The sequence below is a fragment of the Mesocricetus auratus genome, unplaced genomic scaffold (genome assembly GCF_017639785.1).
Source record: "Mesocricetus auratus isolate SY011 unplaced genomic scaffold, BCM_Maur_2.0 Super-Scaffold_6723, whole genome shotgun sequence".
Taxonomy (NCBI): domain Eukaryota; kingdom Metazoa; phylum Chordata; class Mammalia; order Rodentia; family Cricetidae; genus Mesocricetus; species Mesocricetus auratus.
The window spans coordinates 13,443,114-13,463,524 of NW_024429183.1; the positions used below are offsets into that span (position 1 = coordinate 13,443,114).

General features: G+C 46.6%; 1 protein-coding gene across 5 annotated transcripts in view; it reads right to left on the reverse strand.

Annotated features, from left to right (window-relative positions):
* Hydin (HYDIN axonemal central pair apparatus protein) overlaps positions 1 to 20,411 on the reverse strand; it is a 352,162-nt gene that overhangs the window by 127,509 nt on the left and 204,242 nt on the right. For all 5 annotated transcript variants that reach the window (XM_040736928.1, XM_040736948.1, XM_040736939.1 and 2 more), the window contains exons 25-26: positions 2,123 to 2,260; positions 1,237 to 1,315 (exon numbers count right to left, since the gene is read on the reverse strand). In XM_040736928.1, coding sequence (XP_040592862.1) covers positions 1,237 to 1,315; positions 2,123 to 2,260 — 217 coding nt within the window. The remainder of the gene's footprint in view (positions 1 to 1,236; positions 1,316 to 2,122; positions 2,261 to 20,411) is intronic.

Consider the following 20,411-nt stretch of genomic DNA (forward strand, 5'->3'; position numbering starts at 1 on the left):
AAGCGGAGGTGTCCACGGAGGCCAGAAGGTGATGCCAGATGCTATGGCGTTGGAGATACAGGTGCTTGTAAACCTCCTGATGAGGGTGCTGAGAATGTCCTCTGCAAGAGCAGTAAGTGCTCTTGACCGCTGAGCCATCTCTTCAGTCTTTACTTAACTAATACTTATGGGAGACATACTGTGAGCCAGTTCTAGGTTCTGTGGATAAAATGGTGAACATAACAGGAAAAAGAAAACCCTTGACCTCATGACGCTTGTACTTATTCTATGCATAAGTAAATATATCTGTTTCACTATTTAAGAAACATAGAGACTGCCAAGTCTCCCAGCTGGACTGCTTGAAACATGCATCTCCTCACTGAAATGGGAAAGGATAATGGTTGCCAGCAACAGAGACAATGTAAAAATGTTTACAACTATGCAAAGTATATTAAGTGCTCAATATGTACTAGTTGTTGGAGCTGGAGAGATGGCTCAGTGGGTAAAACAATGGCTACTCTTGCTGAGATTTGGTTCTATTCCCAGCACCCAGCTGACAGGACACAACCTATCTGGCCAGTTCCAGAGGATATGATGCCCTCTACTGGCCACTGTGGGCACTGCATACACATGGTGTGCATAAACACATGCAGGCAAAAAAAACCCACATACATGAAAAATTTGAAAGGTAACTATTAGTTTTATATACTGCATATACTTGTGTCTTGGCTTAAATGGTAGTATACACTATGTGCCCATTTTCACCTAGCACTTTTTTTACTTTATACTTTAGAGTTTATACCAAACTAGTAGAGAACCTATTGACTTTTCATAATAGAATTCCATTCCATAGTACTGTCTTGTGCAGATGCAATTTGGTTTATTCAGTTAATCTCATGTTGTAAGAATTGTTTCACTGAGCTATTTCCCTGGCCCGCAGCTTTAAACTTGTCTTTGTATATTCTACACTATTCCTGAGAAAGACACTTTTCCATTAGTGGCCTCTTTGCAGAGAAAGAAAAGAGCACATGACCAGCCAGGCTTGGAGATACCAACTTTTCACTTTTGGGAATTGTGTCTTGAGGTACCCTGGGCTCTCACTGAGGTCTCACTCTGGGGAGAGGTGACCCGGACAAAGGTCCCCAGCCCCATGCCAGCTCCATGCCAGTGCTGTTCTTAGCACTCTGCCCCGTCTCTTCTCTGCTCTGGGAAGGCCCTTTTACTCGCTAGCCATGCCCAGGAGTACATGAATCATACTTCCGAGGTCATGGTGGATGCTGTGGGTTTTTTGATTTCTCTTTCTTCAGGTCCAGCTTCATCATCCATGAGGATAGTCCTGAGAGGTTTGAGGAAATGAGAGAATCACTCACTTGGCAGCCACCACCATCAGCCCAGCTGTAACCCCACTTGCACCTCCTCTATGCCATGTCCTAGAATAAGCAGAGTGTTGCTCAAGGGGCACTTTGTCTGAGGGACCAGATGGTAGTGCTCAGCTGTCCTCTGCCTTCAAATGTGTGGAGTGGGCCTTCGCACTGCTCAGTTTCCCAGAGGCCATCCTCTCCTGGGGCATCACATTCATGTCCTGCTTGAAAGGCACCCTGGGAGATGGGCATTTCTTCAGACAGTTTGGACACGTCCTCCATCCTCTGTTCAAGTTCATAATTTTTCATTTTTTTTGAGGCTAGGTGTCACTGTGTAGCCCAGACTGGCCTCAAACTCATTATCCTCCTGCCTCAGGCTCCCGAGTGCTGGCATGACAGCATGGGCCACCATACCTAGCTGAATTTCATAATTACTTAGAACATTTTGTTGTGAGGACACAGTGTTTGCTGGATGGCCAATGGTGCTATTTTCTGCTTTCTACCCCCAGTCGCGTTCTGCCTGCAGAGCTTTGCTCTGTGGAGGGGCAATGGGAAGGAATGGCTGAGACTCCCAATGATAAGAAGTCTTATACCTCACCTGAGAGCAGGGATGGCTCTCAGCTCTATAATCTGGAGAGCCAGGGGGGGGGACTAACACAGAATCCACTGGTTGACTGGTGTTCAGCTGAATGGACGGGTGAGGGATGAGTGTTGAGAACGTAAGTTCAGTGAGAGGAAAGAACGCTGTTAAGGACAAGTCCACACTGGCTTTGCCTACTTACTTGATAGAATCACTGAAGTCCACCTCAGTGTACTCTATCGTCTGTGGGGCTGCTGGAGAGCTGGCGGTAACTGAGGTTGCTGGGACGGACTCCATCTGGGATGTGAAAGCACTGTAGGGCTTGATGCAGGGCTCAAACCTACCAAGACAATGAGGCATTGTAACTTGCAGATCTTTGGACCCTGGGCTCTCGTTTTCATATGCTCTACTGGAAGGATGCAGAATGACAGCCTTGAGCCCTCTCTTGTCTTCTTCAAATCTCAACAGATTTATCTCTAAAAATTTCAGGACCACCCATCTCAGCCTGGATCCAGGGTTTCTTCTCTGATTATACACAGACTCCTGGGATTCCCCTCTTCCATGTTCCTTCTCATCCCTAGGACTGTGAGCTCCCCCAGGACTTGTTTCTAACAGGGTACCAGATACAGTGCATTGCCTGAACTGCGTGGTCAGGCTCAGACCGGAACGAATGAGGATCTGCTCCCAGACAGCGAGGGGGAGGTATGTGGGGCACTTTGTGTTGGGATCCTGATGAAAATGACCTCATCCCTTACAATGCCGAGTCCTCAGCACCTTGCTTAACACATCCCAGTGCTGGCCCAATGGGTAAGCTTTGCTTCCATTCAAGTCCCGAGAAAAGGGGTCCAGGGGGAATTAGGGGCTGCACTCAGCTGTACTGAAACCAACGTGTTCAGGTTTCACTCATTCAATTAGAAAGGCTTTTGGATGTCACCAAAGGCCACGGCCAAGGCTCACCCCCATTCCTCTTATTTCTGGGCACACACTGCTTTGTTCTGGCTACCTCCTCTTCCTACCCTATCTCTTCCTATGAGTTCCAGCCCAGGTTAGTTATTTAATCCTCCAGGCCCCATCTGAACTCAGGCTCAGCACTGTCCCACTTCCCCTGTGCAGAAGGAAAGCCTCCTCAGTTCATCACAGCGCCTCATCGGTTTCAGGATGATGCCCTCTTCCCACCGAGGCCTGGAGTGCGGTTTCCTAAATTGTAGGTACCCCATTACCAACTCTGGTTTCTGCTTCTCCAGTACTACCTAATAAAGCAACTTTATCGAGGTGCGGTTTACTTACAACATGAACTCATCAGCCTATTGTTTGATGACATTTTACAAATACATGGCCCAAAGTACCTACTGCCCCATGTGTAGACGCTATCTTCCCCTCAAATGTTGCGTATCATCCTTGTAGATTTGTGCTTTATGGCACAGAGGTTAAGTTCTGCCCGTAGTTTCATAGAAATTGAATCTGGTATCTATACTTACTGGTGCCCGACTTCGCTGGTTCAACACCAGCGTTTTGAGATTAGTGTTGTTATGTGGAACAGTATTGTTTTAAAAAATGGAGTAGCACCCCGTAGAATGGAAGCTTATCTTCTTGTTGATGGACACCCAAAGCTGTTTTCTAGCTTTTGGATGCTGTTAATAAAGTTGCCATGAGCATGTGTATATGAGTCTGTATGTGGACACATGTTTATTCTCTGCTTTTATTTGGATCTGGTATGTTCCCCCAAAGTCTCACGTGTTAAAGCTTGGTCTGCATCTCGGTGCCACTCATATGTGGTGGAAATTTTGGGTGGTAAGGCCTAGAGGGCCTTTGGTCACTGAGGATATACCATTAAAGGGGATGGTAGAAGGCAGCTCTCTTCTTCCTCTCTTTGTTTTATGGCTTGTTTTAGTCTGCCTTATATCCCCACCATGATACATTGCTTTGTCACAGGCCCAAAAGAAACAAGAAAACCAATGCCCTTAAAACTGTGAGCCACAGCTCATTCTGATGCCAGCGATAAATACTGATCTAGTGCCCGAGGCCCCAAAGATTGCCCAGGGCTCCTCACTGACACCCACGTACAGGGGGTCTGGATCAGTTCCATGGTGGCCTCTCAGCCATCAGTCTGGTGTCCATGAACTCCCCCTAATTCAGGTCAGTTGTTTTTGTGGGTTTCACCAGCCCAGTCTTGACCCCTTTGCTCATCACTCCTCCCTCTCTGCAACTGGGTTCCAGGAATCCAGTTCAGTGTTTAGCTGTGGGTGTCTGCTTCTGCTTCCATCAGCTACAGGATGAAGGCTCTAGGATGGCATATAAGGTAGTCGTCATCAATCTCAGTATTGGGGAAGGGCATTTAAGGTAGCCTTTCCGCTATTGCTTAGATTTCCAGTTGGTGTCATGCTTGTAGATCTCTGGAAATCTCACTAGTGCCAGATCTCTCCTCAAATCTATAATGAATCCCTCTATTATGGTATCTCTTTTCTTGCTCTCCTCTATTCTTCCCCTGACTCAACCTTCCTGCTCCCCCATGTCCTCCTCTCTCCTTTCTCTTCTCCCCTTCACTTCTCCCCAGCTCCCTCTCCCCTCCTGCCATGCTCCCAGTCCACTTAGGAGATCCTTTCTCATTCCCCTTCTTTGGAGGTACCATGTATATCTCTCTTAGGGTCCTCCCTGTTTCCCAGACTCTCTGGCGGTGGGACTGTAGGCTGGAACTCCTCTGTTTCATGCCTAAAATCCTTATATGAGTGAGTACATAGCATGTTTGCCTTTTTGTGACTGGGTTACCTCACTCAGGATGGTTTGTAGCCCATTCCACATGGAGGGATGCTCTCTTAGCCTGGACACATGGGGGAGGGCCTAGGCCCTGCCCTGGATGATATGACAGACTTTGGAGACTCCCCCATGAAGGGCCTCACCCTCTCTGGAGAGTGGAGCGGGGATTGGGTGGAGGGTTGGGGAAGGCTGGGGGGGCGGGGGAGGAGGAGAGGGAGAGGAAGCTGGGATTGACATGTGAAGCAAGCTTGTCTCTATTTTAAATAAAAAAAAATTAAAAAAAATCTGTGAACCAAAACAAACCCTTTCTCTTTATAAGATGATTGGCTCAGGAGCTTGTTATAGTAATGGAAAACTGACTAGCTCATTCTTTTTGGATGAGTTCCTTTGCAGGGAACTGTTGGATTTTATGACCTATGTATATTTAACATGAAAGGGAACTTGCCAAACAGTCAGTCACATTTGGTTTTCAGATTAACGTAAGTCACTCAATGTTGTATATGTAATGTTGGCAACACATTACATATACACTTATTTTAAGGGGATGTTTCACATGATTACTACAAAAGGAATCCTAGTTTTAATTAATTTCAAAAGTCAACAGGGGGAAAGCAGTGCTGTTTATTTGCCTAATGGAAGATCAGTTTACTTCCCTTGCAGGCTTTTGGGGATGGCCCTATCTGTAACTGGGTTCATTGCAGTACCATGAGCATTTGGAGGGCAGGGTCCTATCAGCCCTGCTGCACAAACTCTGTTTCACACAGACTGAGCTCAATGGACATTTGATTGGCTGGCTGGCAGGGTAGGTGGTTAAATGAGAGCAGAAGAGCAGTGTGCTGAGCTCACACCCCATCTAGGATGCTCTTGTCTTCCTGAGCTCTCACTGGGCTTGTTCTAGATCAGATGTCTTTAGTTGACGCTGGTTTCCTCTTGGTTGTTGAGGTACAATAAAATCTCCTGAGAAACTTGACACAATAAGATGCTTGGCCCCATCTTTGGGCAGGTTCAGGTCTAGGGCAGGGCTCAGGAGATAGTTTTTTTTTATTACTTTAATTTTAAATATCTTGCTTCACATGTCAATCCCAATTCCCTCTCCTTCCCCTCCTCCCGCACCTTCCCCACCATCCCCCCCAGCCTCCCACCCTATCCCCACTTCCTTCCACATATCCAGAGTCTATCATTTCTCTCAGGGCAGGGTTTAGGCACTCCCCTAAGAGTCCAGGCTGAGAGAGCATCCCTCTTTGTGTTATGGGCACATGAAGTCCATTTGTATGCCAGGAATAAATACTGATCTACTGCCCAGAGCCCTATAGGTTTCCCAGGCCTCCTCACTGACTCTCACACTCAGAGGGTCTGGATCAGTCCCATGCTGGCCTCCCAGCTGTGGATCTGGGGTCCAAGAGCTCTCCCCTGTTAGGATCAGCTGTCTCTGCTGGCTTTGCCAGCCCATTCTTTGCCCATTTGCTCATCGCTCCTCTCTCTCTCTGTCGCTGGGTTCCATGGGTTCAGTTCAGTGTTTAACTGTGGGTGTTTGCCTCTGCTTCCCTCAGTTGTCCCAGATGCTTCCAGTGATGAGCAACCACCATGGGTGGGAAGTCACTGTGATAGCTCAGAACAGAGCTGATAATTAATGTGGGGCTAACACTGTAGCCTTACCAGCTAGGGACAGTGAAAAGCAGCAGAGGACAATCCTGAGCACTTATTAAATCACCCCAGGTCAGCAGAGATGCCTGGGGGGACCCTCTGCTGGGTCACTGTGCACAGAATAGCACTCTCTCACTCAACACTGGCACCCACCCTGGGATGTCTTCCAGATTGAAAAGAGAGCATGTGGGAATGTCTGTCAGGGAAAAATACAAAGCTGTGGAGTGTCTGCACACCCAGGAAAACAACACCTCAACTGGGAAGTGAGAGGTCTCTTTGGAAACAAACAAGAGAGTTTAGTGCAACGAGACCTTTAGCAGAATGGAGGCTTTAACTTATTAAAACTTGCCTCCCCCACTTCAAACCCAGCATTGTTATAGCCTTTCCCCCAAAAGATTCTTTTTCCCTTCAGGTATAGACGATTGCTTTCCTGTCATGCTGGCTCTCACAGGAGTAGATTCCATTATTTTTAAAAGAGAGTGTGCAGCAATCAAGGAAAATCAATATTGCTCCAATTCTAGAAGAATCACTAGAGACGCCAGGAGAGGACGCTCCCTTGGGCTACGGCAGCATTCTCTAAGTGTTAAACACAGGCTGGTGAACAGCACTGAGCCAGGCTCAGGAGGCTCGTGGGTAAGGCTCAATATAAACCTTTGTGCTACACAGTAAGAAACGTCCACCATGCTTATTTCTGGTCCCCCTGCAAGGCATGCTGCACCATGACTAAACAAAAGACCAAGAACAAGCTTGTGCCTAAGTGCATGGTGGAATTCTGGGATATGTGTAGATAGGAGGTGACAGTCAGACGTGTACTCAGGTCAGCAGTGACGTCTAGGTGGTGGGCAGAAAAGGTGATCAGGAGAGGGTGCTTTGCAGTACACACAGTGACCGCTGGTTTGTTTATTCATTACATTTGGATTCTGGAAGTGCCCCTTAGTGAGGGTCACAACGCCTCTAGCTTTATGAAAAGGGCCTACAGATGTGGATGGTCCCTCTGCTGCGAGAATGTGCTCATTGCCTGAGATTGTGGGTGCTGGGAACACCCTTCTCTGGAGCCTTGCCCTGACCTGATTGAAATGGCCTTCCAACACTAAGAATTTCTCAGCAAGTTATGTTTTCCTGTAGGAAGGGCTGACAGGTAGGCAAAGGACTGGCCAGTGGGTGTGATGCTCTAAGGACGCAGCTGCCTCATCTGAGAGTGGGACAAACTCTCCAGAGCCCCCTGTGGGATTGGCTGAGGTCAGAGAACTTTTTAAACCACACCCCCCTGCTTCCCCTCCTTTTTCTCTGGCTTCCCTCTCTCCCATACAGTTTCTCCTGAGGCTCTTTCCTCAATACACTACTTGCAGAACCACCATCCCAGCCTCTGCCTGGGAGGAACCCACCACACCACTGCACAGCTCCAGGGAGGAGATACCCTGGCTTCCAGCAGCCCCAGAGCCAGAGGAGCAGAGATGGAGACACTGCAGTGGCTATCACTGAGCGCACGGTGCTCTAACAAAGCTCTTCGTGGCCACACTTCCTACTCCTCCCCTACTGCCCTGAGCCTTCCCATTCTCCACTCCCCTCGCCTGTCCAGCTCCCAGTGAAATTCTCTCAGTACCGAGAAAGCTTTCTCGTTGTCAGCCTATGTAACATGCTCTCCCTCGGCACTCTACACCTTTATTATCTATGCTCATGTCTATATCTATGTAACGTTTAAGCCTTAGCTTCCCTGACCCCGAGGCCACGTCCCCATAGACGGGACATTGTAATCCACTCAGCAGCCAGGTCTGTGTCAAACACCACTGTCCCTAGCACATGATGCTGTATCGAGTTTCAAGATGATGCTCACTCAACGTTTATTGAATAAGGAATTCTATTCAAAACTCCTATAAGGCTGAGGAGACAGCTCAGCAGTTAGGGAGCTTGCTGCACACACATGAGGACCAGAATTTCAGATTCCCCAGGACCCATGGGAATGTTGGGTGGGTGTGGAGGCCTGACTGTAATGCCAGTGCTCCAAAGGCAGAAACGGGATCCCTGGAGCAAGCTGGCTGCTTAGGCTAGCTGAACCAGTGAACTATGGGTTCAGTTGAGAGACCTTTCCTGAATAAGTGAGGTGGAGGGGGTTAGGGAAGATTCCTGATGTCAACCTTGGGTCTTCACATGCCTGTGACTACACATGTACCTACATACTTAATGGGCAAACTCACACATACCACACACACACACAAGTATATGAGAGGGGAAGATGACTTATTAATTTCCTATATTAAAAGTTACAAAGATCTTGTTAGGGACATGGGAAGATAGTTCAGGGGGTAAAGTCTCTTCTGCGCAAGCCTGAAGACCTGAGTTCTGATCCCCACCTCCACTCACATACAGCTGGTCACAATGGTGTACTCTTGTCTTTTAACCCTTGCGCAGGAAGGCTTCAAGGAGACAGATGGAGTTCTGGGGCTTGCCAACCAGTCTAGCTGCAATGACAAGCTCTGGGTTTATGGAGAGAACCTGCCTCAAAAAGCAAGGTGGACAGTGACATCTGAAGTTGGCTTCTGGCTTCCCCATGCACATACATGCAGATGGCCACACATGGACACCACACACATGCACAGATGATCTTGTTCTCTCTAAGTATTGCATTGGATGATGCTAAAATGACCCCAGTTATCTCTCTAATTCCTGCAAGCACAGATCTTTGCAAGGAAATGTTGCTCCCCTTCCATCATCAGGTAGAGTCTATTTCCTTCAGACAATGAATCTGGTCTGAGCTTCTCTGGCCAATGATGATGCATTAGAAAATGGGAAGTAAACAGCCTGTTTATCATCTAGTATCACGATTAATATGTATTTAGGGTTTAAGAAGCATATCTCTTCTTCCTCTTGTTTCTGTTTCTCATTTTGAACAGCTCTCCCTTCCCTCCTTCCTCTTTCTTTCATTTTTCCTCCCCCTCCCTCTCTCTGAGTCTCTCTGATACAATCTACTGACCCTTTCCGTTTCTAAAAGGAGCAGATGTAAACCATTGCTTTGAACTATACTACTAGATAGCACATTTTCTTGCTTCCTACACTCAAAGTCCCTGGAATGATCCAGCATTCGCTGCCTAGATTTGTGGTTTTACACCGCAGTTCTTCCTACATGGGGACTCAAATGATAGAAACAGATGTGGCTGTTGGAACCCTCCCTGCTAGCATTCATTATAGTTTTGTCATATGACGAGGGGGAAGCCAACCACAGACACAACCATTAAGGGGAAGCAGCCTGCCTCAGCTCCCAGATGTCACCATGTTTCCAGTGCTTCCAACTGGCCATGTGTGTCAAGGGGAGGGTAGTGAGAGCTGAGTGGCTGAAACTCAAATCCTTGGGGTCTTAGGACTGGACACTGCAGTCTTTGAAGTACTCAGGAGGAGTTCTTACAAAGTGACTGTCCTTTTGAGGTCACTTGTGGGATCATAAGAGACCGATGCCCAAGACAGAACTGCAGAAATTGACTTTGCTTAGCATCAGTCCATGTGGAAGCTCCTTCAAAGCAGAGAAGCCAGGCCTCCATGATGGCGGGGAGAAAGTCACAGAGAAGATGGCGCTAAAGTACATGTACCAGTGGGAGCCTGTGTTAGGTGACTCTGGCCATCACTGTTGATCAGTATCCTGCCAGGTGCCACTAAACACTGAATAAGCATTGTTCAGTTTGATCTCCACACCAGGATGCCAAACGACAAATGACAAACCGAAGCAAGAAATTTACTGGGCTGTGCTAGACTGACCCAAAGCTCACCCTCCTAACAACTTTGCTGGCAACCCTCCTGAGCCACAGGGGCAAGCACTCCTGGATTCACTCTCTTGGTGGCAAGTCCCAAAACAGGCCTTCCCATGTCGAAGACATTGCAATCCCCCACACAAGGAATGTGTAACGCGTTGTCTGGAACATTCCCTGGTAATGTAAGGAAAAGAAGACAACACCAACTTGGGGAGATGTCTCAGGAGTTCAACTGGAGTGGAGGAGTAGAAGACAGTTAACAACCTCTATTTTGAAGCTCTCTAGAGGGATGGCTGTGAGACACGGTCACTTCTACAAAGCTCCAGAAGGTGTCCCCACTGCTACACACTCTGGGAAGGGCGGCTGAATAGGTAGACTGTGAAATCTCATAATATGCTTAGCTTCAAAGACCTTGAAAAATACTTTCAAAACTGGCAAGTTTTTAGAAGTCAGTTTCTTTGAGTGTCTGGGCTCCCGCAGAGGTAACTTACTTTGGGGGAACGAACTTTTAATTAATATGAATACATAGATATATGAACTCCTTATGAATCCTAAAGGAACCAAGCAAACCTAATCTGTCCTGGAATCAGATCTGCACTGATACCCTCCACTGGCTTCTTCCGAAGCCAGCTTAGCTCACGTTGAATCTCTGTGAGGCTGATGTGTGCTCGGAAAATGCTTTGAGAAGAGTGAAGCTGTAACAAGGTGACCAGGGGTCTTTAATACACCATGAAGGGAGGACAAAAACATTTACAGCACTCAAAGCTGAAATGAAAATCATCCTTCCTCATGAGGTAGCAGCTGTGGGGAAGCATTTGGCACGTCAGGAAACTCGAGTATACTGAATTACAAATAGAACTGGACAGCAGAGACCCAACATGGAGACCTCTTTCAAGTTCAATATAGAATGGGCTAAAGATCTCCTTGGTCAAGGGACTTCCCTCTGCTCAGGTCCCTTGCTTGCTTACAGGTTTGTTTCTGGCAGCTCCGATCTAAGAGATGACTTATGGCTCTCTCAGGCTCTGAGGCTAATGTGGCCCTCTGGTTAGATCCCTCACAGCAGGAGAGGGCATTCTTGATAGATGGGCCATAGTTATAGGAGCTACAGCTACAGGTTATAAGTTATAGGAACTTCCCAGAGGACTCTGAGGACACCTAAGAGGGACTGACCTACTGTTTTCTTTCTCAGTGGACCTCATTTACTAATCACTGCATATTTGTAATAGGGGTGATACGGCATATAGCATTTGCATACAGGATGTGATTTCACGATAAGAAAAGAGTGGGGAACTGTCTTGGGGGGAGGTTGGTAGACACACACACACACACACACACACACACACACACATGCTATACCTGGCAAATACTGTTATCACTGACCTTGCAGAGAGGTGGTTTCAGTGACATGACTCAAAGCACCTCCGATTGGGTTGGGGAGTTGATACCACAGACATTTATTCCATTTTCTTCTATCACCTGTGACAGAACCAGTGACTAACCGAGGAGGAACCAGAGAAGGTCTAAGACACGGCGCCATCATGCTGAGAGCAAAGGACAGGGAGTGTGAGGCTGTGGGGAGCCAGAGGAAATTATTCAGAGAGAGGAACAGATGGGAAGGCTGGTTCTGCAAAGCGGCAGATGCTGTTTTCTGGATATTAGAAAACATTCTGCATATTTCCCATACTCTGGGAGGGAAAGGCAGGAGCTAATGAGAGGCTAGAGGCTAGAGAAATGTTCAGGTGGTAAAGCTCTTGCCTTGCAAGCATGAAGACATGAGCTCAGATGCCCAGCACCTATGCAAAAGGCCAGGTGTGCTGGCACAAGTCTGTAAGGAGGGAAGATCCCCGACACTACTGGCTAGCCAGCCTCGCTGAAGGGGCAGGCTCGGTGAGAGACCCTGCCTCAAAAAATTAGTTGGAGAGTGAATGAGGACAACGTCTGACACTGAACTTAGACCCATATGTACATACACATATTCATGAACACAGGCATGTGCACACCCACACAAACGTGTATACATACCCTACCCCCAATACACAAATTGGGGATCAAAGCGAAGCTGGTGTGTGTGGAGAGGGGGAAGGGTCCTGAATGGAACCCAGTGTGAGGGTGTGGCAGGCCAGAAGTAGGGTCATTCCGACAAGCAAGCTGGAGGAAACCGGGGGCCGTGCAGGGCCTTAGGGAAGCTCCCATCAGCTTGACCAGTCGCTTGGCATTGTGACTGCATCAGCTGAAACTCACCAACTTAACCTTCCTCCAGCCATGTCTCAGCTGCCGCCCTCCATCTCCCAGCAGCATGCGGTCAGGGCCTGTCTTAGTTTATCCAGTGTGGCGGGTAAGTAAGAGCATCTTCACATTGCTTCGGTTTCCAGAAGTCAAGATCACTAATGAGGCAGAACACCTTTCCATTCTTTGTTGGCTTCTAATATTCTAGCTTCTGTGGACTTACTGCCAACCATGCCCTCTCCTTTCTAAATCCAATTGTGTCTTTTCCTTGGAAGCTATTCTTTATCATGTATACTAACCAGTTGAAGAATACGCATGCCAAAACCTTCCCTCAGCTTGTAGCCTGCCTTTGCACTCCTCCTGTGTCTCTTTCATAAATAAAAGCTCTCAAGGCCATTGCCAAGTTTGTAAATAGCTTCATTGTGGTTTTATATCTTGAGAAATTCTCCATTATTTAGAGATCACCATCCTATTTCTTACCTTTTCATCTTACACACTCTTCAAATTTAAAACTATTTTGATCTTCACATTTAAATTTTTAGTCCCTATGAAATTGTTTTGTTGACTTTAGGAATACAGTTTGGGTTTTTCATTTGTGGATAACAGATCATTCCAAAGACACTTACTGAATAGCACCCCGCTATTCTTGGTTCAACAATTTCATCTTTGCCATGTTTTTATAAAGTTACCGTTCTGTTTCTGGGCTCTCTATTCTGCACCTTTATTCTGTTTGTCCCTCTCCACAAAAGAGACCTATTGCTACTATATTTTCACATCTGAAGGGGCCTGGCTAATTTCAAACTTTAGCAATTTCATGTAAATTTTAGGATCAACCTGTCAGTATTCTGACTGAAATTGCATTGTGGGTTCAGACCATTTTGGCAAAAGAGACACCTTCGCTAAATTGAGTCTTTGGAGTTAATGAAAAAGTGTGTGTCTCATACTCATCTGTGTCATAGTGACTTTTAAAAAACATTTAAATCGTGTGTGTGTGTGTGTGTGTGTCTGTCTGTCTGTCTGTCTGTCTGTCTGTCTGTCTATCTGTGCTCACCCACCAGCCATGGCATGTGAGTGTAGAGGTTGATTCTCTCCTTCTACCTTGTGGGTTCCCGGGATTGAACTTGGGTTGTTACACTTGGCGGCCAGTGCCTTTACCTTCTGAGCCATCTTTCTGGCCCTGATATGCCATTTTATTAATTTTATGAATAAAATTTCATTTAAAAGTCCTATTTCTTTTTAGGACTGCTCTTTGCTGAGGGTTGCTGGAAATGCCCAGGGCAGTTCTGTTGGCAAAGCTCCCATCTGCTGACTAGTTTATGGCAGTTCACACTGCTCTCTTAATTCAGACCCTCCCATGGCTTGTGACATTTGGAAACTAGATCAAACTTTCCAGCCTGGGTCACAGCTCCTCCCCAATTTGCCTCACAGAACTTTCTAGCTAAACATCGTTCATTTTCTTGATGATGGACTTCTGTTGCTACAGAAGTCTTATTTTCCATTTGTTTCCTCCTTTGCTTAATGCTCTTAAAGCAAATACTGTCAAAGGTCAGATGGGTCTTCTTGAAACTCTTATATTAAACTCCTAATTCATGGACACTCAGAAAATAACAGTATTTAGAGGCAGCATCTTATTACAGGTAACTAAGTCAAAAGGAAGCCATTGGGTAGGCCTTAATCCCAACATGGCTTCAACATTTCCAGGGAAGGGAAAATCACTTTGCTGCCTGCAGAGGGAAGGTGTGGTGAAGACACTGGGAAGCTGGGAGTCTGCAAGCCAAGGGAGGCAGGAAGCAGACCACTCCCTCATGGTCCTCAGAAGGAATCAGCCTCAGCCACACCTTCATCTCCAGCTCCTGCCTCTAAAACTGCGAGAGAACAGAGTCCTGCTGTTGAGGTCCCGTCTGTGGAATCTCACTATGGCAATGATGGAGATGTTAATGCAAACACTCAAGTTCCTAGGAAGCTTTTCTGTGAGAAATCTTGTCAGCTCATACACACCTTAAAACAAAGCAAAACAACAACTAAAAAATTTGCTGTTTTGGTCCAACATATCACTGGAAATGGAAGTGCTCCCCTGTTTGTCTTCTGTCCCTTCTTTGTTTCTGTGGCTGCTTTCTTCTGGTTCTCTTGCTGAGTCTCTTCCTCAGCCTCTGAGGCTGAGTCCTCTAAGTTTCCTCCTTTAAATAGACATTCTAGTCTTGGTCCTCCGTGGAGACTCACAGAATGTTAGGGCAAGCATGTGCACTTTCCCCATTCTCCTCGATCCCCCTCTGCAGACTGAAAAGGGACCAAGATGGAGGGAGGGTGGCCACAGGGCACCAAGCTTCTTTCATGCCCTTAGGGGACAGGCAGGGTTCAGACTTTTGTCCTTACTGCTGCCATTTCCTGTTTCTTTCAGAAGTTCTTAAACGAAGACCCAGGCACAAGGAGCTAAGTTGTATGGTACAGATCTACAGGTCTGGCTTAAAATTTAATCACACACACACACACACACACCACACCTTGGGCAATGATTCTGTTATCAGTGCAGTCACCATGCCTCCATCGAAGGAGCCGAGCCTCTGTTTTCTACAGCGATTCCCTTTGCACGGGGAGGAGCAGTGTCATTGTGATGCTCTCTCACCATCTCCCCCAGGCACAGACCTTCCTCTCCGTCACTCTTCCTGGACAGCCGCCATCCGCTCACTGGCATTTTCACCTACGTCTTTCCTTCAGCCAGAACTCCAGGCACCAAATTGGCCGTGTCCTTTCCTACGCACTTAGCTCTCCGGACATCCCATCCACTCCTCTACAATACCCCCGGCTGGCTCCAGAGCATTTTCTTAAGTTGCCAAGATCTTGGGTGGTCTAGAACCCTGAAAATGGAGCCCAGCTTTAAGGTCTTACATGCTTATTTGTCCTCCTTGCTGCCCTGGAAGTGAACTCAGGGGATATTCTGATTTGCTTGTTCTTGCTTTTGACTTTCTGCTTGAGCCAACTGATTTTTAAAGAGACCAACATTTTTTTCCTCATGCAGTGTTTACAAATTTAACTCAAAATTCCTAAAAGTGGGGGTCTATATGGCTGTCTGGTTAGTGGGCACAGGTTACCCACGTGCAGTGCCAGAAGCAATGGTCAGCTGGAGTGGGGAGTGGGGCCCTTGCTCTCCAAGGCTAGGGGAGCAGAGGATGGGCGCAGGCTTCCTCTATTCTTCAGCACCCAGGGTGTGTTTCACACACACACATACTCTTTCAGAGCCTTTGATGGCAAGCAGGGTCAGAATGTGCAAAAAGGAACTGGAGAAATGCTAAGACAACTATCACCACCTCAAGCATCGGCATTTCTGAGTTGCTATTATGGGATGGGCTTATTTTTAAGAGTCTATGAAAAGCACCCCCCCTCAACATTCTGTATTAGTAATACAGAAACAGAAAAAGGCCCTCTCCTAGTTTCTTATTCCCATGTCCTGGGTCACCCAGAGTTCCTAGGGACTTTTGTCTGCAGTCAGCCAGGCAAATCCTTGGATCTTGTCTGAACCAGGACAGTGGCCAGTTGTGGGGTATGATGTCAACACTAAATGTACAGAGCCCCACCCACGACTCCAGTGCAGTAGGCATCATGTCTTCTATCTGGAGCCAAAGACCAAACACTGACCCATCCCCTCCACCCCCCACCCCCCAGCTCTCAGAGACTCTGAGAATCCTCACAGGGTTTCTCCATTGAGTGAGATTTACAACGTACAGTGGAGAGCAAAGTGATTTCAGACTATGAAACAAACTGTAGCTGTGGGTTCTTATTATTCCTATCTATACAGGCAAAGACGGCTTTCCTACCTAATCTTTCTCTCCTCCCTGCCCCCTCCTTCCCCTCCTCTCCCTGCATTTCACCTCCCTCCTAACCCCCTCCCATCTCATCCCAATGTTCTTATGTTGGTGATTTGTCTGTGCTATTTGGGTTTTATTGTTTGAAAACCATAGCAATAATACTTCCTAAATAAGCTTCATGTAAACAAGCCTGATGGGAAGAGGGGGTTCTATCATATCAACTTTAACAGGTGTGTGTGTGTGTGTGTGTGTGTGTGTGTGTTGGGTCCCATGCACAGCTTCCATGCTTGTCTCTGCATAGACCAGGAGGACTCTATTTTTGTATTACCACAGCATTTGGTACAATGCCTGGGCAGAGTCTCCACCGAAGCCCCATTTAACCCAAGAGTGGGCACACTGCAATTAATTATACAGGGACTCTGATGTGTCAGTAGGAGACAACGTTTAAGGCCAGGGCTTCCTGGTCAGTTTTGTGTCTATCATGGTGGCCTCCATGTTGGGGAGGGGGTGACATTCATTCTGACTTTCCAGGGTTGGTGGATGACAGGTTGCACATGTTGCCCAGGATATGAAAAGTACTCGGTTCTATTTATTGCTTCTGGTCAGAAACCTTCCGGAACTCTCCTCTCACTGATCCTAATATCACCATATTGAGGGGCTGACTTCATGCAGCTGTCTACAGGAAATATTTCTGACTTAAGACATTTTCCCTGTGTTTTGGAAAGCTGTTAAAAAGCTTTTCCTCATAATAGAGATTTGAGTTCATTCCCACTGAATTGGTGGTCTTGTCCTATGAACCTCAAAAGCAGGTATGCGGTATTTCATAGGGAAGATCAAAACTGCAGAACCAGAAAATATGATGGTGCCTTAGCAGTTCCCAGGGCCCCATGGTGACAGAGCCATGCTGGGGGGTGGTGGTATCTCACAGCAACTTGCTTTCCCATTGTCAGAAGGGGACTCTGACTTGTCGTATCTCCAGTACACTGGGGAAGTGGTCTTGCCGCTAGAGCGCCCTTCCGAGTAGTTGGCATCTAATTTCAGAACTAGGCATCCATGTGGCATAGGGTCAGCAAGGGAAACACAAGGGGTCCTGTCAGGCATTATGGGGACATCTTTGTTCTCTTCTGCCTGGCGTCCAGCCTCCCCTTCCCTGGTCAGGTGCCTTATCCTTCCATATCCACCCAGTTTGCAATTTGCCAAGGCAGCAATAGGAGAAGAATCTATTAGGAGGAGACTGTAGCCCTCATTCCCGTTGGACTCATCTTTGGATTTCAAAATCTATCATCCTGCGTTAGAAACAAGCCAGCAAAGAATCAGCCAGGAGAAGGGGCTGGAGGGGCATAAATACCAGCCTTAAATGTTGCCCAAGACAGACTGGTCTGTATTCTGTTTCCCCTTTGGGACCATTCATCCCTTCTCAGAGCTACTGTCCTGGAGCCCTGGGGCTGGCTGTTTACTATTGTGTCCAATCCAAACTATCCTCTGGAAGGTAAAAAAGAGTAGCCATGCTTGCAGAAGCTTAAAGGTTTCTGAGAAGCACCACACAGGTAGGGGAAAGAGGGATATTAATGGAAGGGACAGAAGTTTAAGTCAGCAAGAGGTCCCTGCAGCTCTCCAAACCTATGGGGCCTCTTTGTGTTTCAGAATGGCTTCAGATTGATTTCAGTGGAAACATCTCAAAGCTGCCTCTGGGTACCACTTCTCAAATATGGCTTGGTATCAACATGACAAAGGTGCCCTTCTGGTCTTCTATAAAGACATGGCTGCTAATGGCTGGCTTTTGCTGAATGTGCATGATCGGGGAAGTACTCTGGGCACCTACAGACTCAGTTCTCTTCCAGTCCCTGGATGGAACCTTTATTATTCTCATTTCACTCATAAAATCTGAGACTTACTGAAGATTAGCCACTGCCTAAGGTCATATGGCCAAAGAGGGCTGCAGGTATAGCTCAGTGGTTCAGCATGCCTTTACCATGCATGGGGCTGGGGTTCAGTGCTTAGCAGCTCACCACTGCACCCCAAACGAAACATCACATTCATGCAGGGGCCAAGTACAAGTCTGAATCAGAGTTGGTTCTTAACTAACACATTGGATTGCTTTGGGGGCAGCTGAAGCCTAGGCATTAACCCTGAGGGATTCAGTAAAGCTATAATTAGGCCCTTGTACAGAACAAGGGACTGCTTCTAATCATGCAGCTACATAGCTCATTTAGCTACACAGAAGCATGTTGGGGAGGTCAAAGAAGCCACATACCGGCTATGCCATACCTATGCTTTTGACTAAGGCCTGGTGTGATGGTTAATCTTCCTTGATTTTTAGAATCACCTAGGAGACACACTTCCAAACGTGCCAGGGAAAGTGTTTCTCTTTCGCAGATTGTGAGTGTCACTATCTGAATAAAAAGGCCTGAATAAGCAGGGAAAAGGGAGGACAGCAAGATGGCTCAGCAGATGAAAGTGTTTGCCTGCCAGCCTGATAGCTTGAGTCTCACTTCCAGAACCCACATGGTAGAAGGAGAGAACTGCCTCCTGCAAGTTGTCCTCTGATTTTCACACACACACACACACACACACACACACACACACACACACACACACGTACACACGCACACACACACGCACACACACTAAACAACTGTAAATTTTTAGAAGGTAAAAAAGGATAATGTGAGCTTAAAACCAGCATTTATCTTTTACTGCTCTCTGATTTTAGATGCAATGTGACTCATTGCCTTGGGTTTCTGCTTGCTATACTTCTCTGCCTTGATGAACTGACTGTATCCTCAAAAACTGTGAGGTAAAATGAACTCTTCCACAGCCAAGTTGCTTTTGTGAGGTATTATGTAACAGCAACAAGAAAAGTAATTAGGATAGAAAGTGGTACCAGGAGTAAGGTTGTTGATGAGATAAATCTGGCCATGTGAGTTATAGGGCTTTGGAACTAGTTTGTGGGAGAATGTGGATACATTTGGCACTGTAGATAGAGGATTCCTGGAATGCTATAAGCATGGTGTAATGAGTGATCCTGGTTGGAAGTTAGAAGATGAGAATGTAAAGACTGAGGTTTCTATTGTCAACTGGATTGTAAGGCATTCACTATATTCTGGCAAGGAATCTGGCTATATTTTGCCTATGTCATTAAAATGTGAGTGAAGCTGAATTAAAAAAAAACTAGAGTAAGTTGTTTGGTAAAGAAAATTTCAGCACTCCATAGCATTCAGGCTGTGACACTGCTACTTCTCATCAATCTTAGATCAACAGTGATAGAGAGCAAATAGATAAAAAATGTACTATTTGATGAGGAACGGAGCATGAGGAAGTTTAAAGTTGCAGGCACTATGGGTGTTGTGGAAGCCTTTGTTAGTTTTGAAAATGCCATTAAAATCCTTGCACTCTGCACTAGAGAATAAGAAAGGTGCCCCATGAGAGCAAGATTCCCACCCACTGAAAGCTCCAACTTGTGGAAACACAAATTCATCTTAATGAGAGTGACTGAACTGTGAATGCTGTTGAAAGGGGTTCCCTACTCTAAAACCACACAGGAGGAGTTCCCAATTTCAGTTACCAAGTTGTACCGAGCTACTATAGATGTGGTAGGAGGCCAGGTGGTATCTCAAGCTTGCAGTAGCACTTGGTAGCTTCAACTTCTTGTGCTGATCTTTTAGGTGTGCAAAATCCAGGAGTTACAGGGTTACAGGGTCTTGAAACAATGTCCTCCCCCTTAAAAAATCCAACTGAGGCTAAGAAGAGTGTGACATAGTTGGATTCTCTGAGAGGAGGCCCCAAGGGGCCATATTTGAAGCTGTTAAAGTGAAGGCCAAGTTTCAGTGTAGACCCCAGGATGGTAGAGAAGGCAGCACTATGGGGTATCTGCCAAGGAAACCCAAGACATGGAGTAGAACTGGCCCAAGAAAAAGTCTATATACAATGTAGTCAGCAGAACTACAGGAACTGCCAAAGCCCACTGGAGCTCAGATGATGTCACCGTAAGCCCCAGATGTTAGACCTGGAGCTGTAGGGTTTGCCATTTGCTTTACTGTGTTTAAGTCTTATTTTGGGCCAATCTCTCCTTGGTATCTTCCCATTTTCCCCATTGTGACTGGGGATGTTTACTAAATGCTATTGGATATTGGACACATGTAATCTATTGTTAAATTTTATAGAATGGGCTGACAAAGTTTTGTCCTGCCTCTTAGAAGAGATTTTGGACTTTGAACTTTAGAACAGTGTTGGGAGTGTTAAACAGTTTTAGAGGTTGACAACATGTACTTTGCCTTATGAGATGACTAAGAGACTTTGGTCTCCAGGGATGGGACGTTATGAT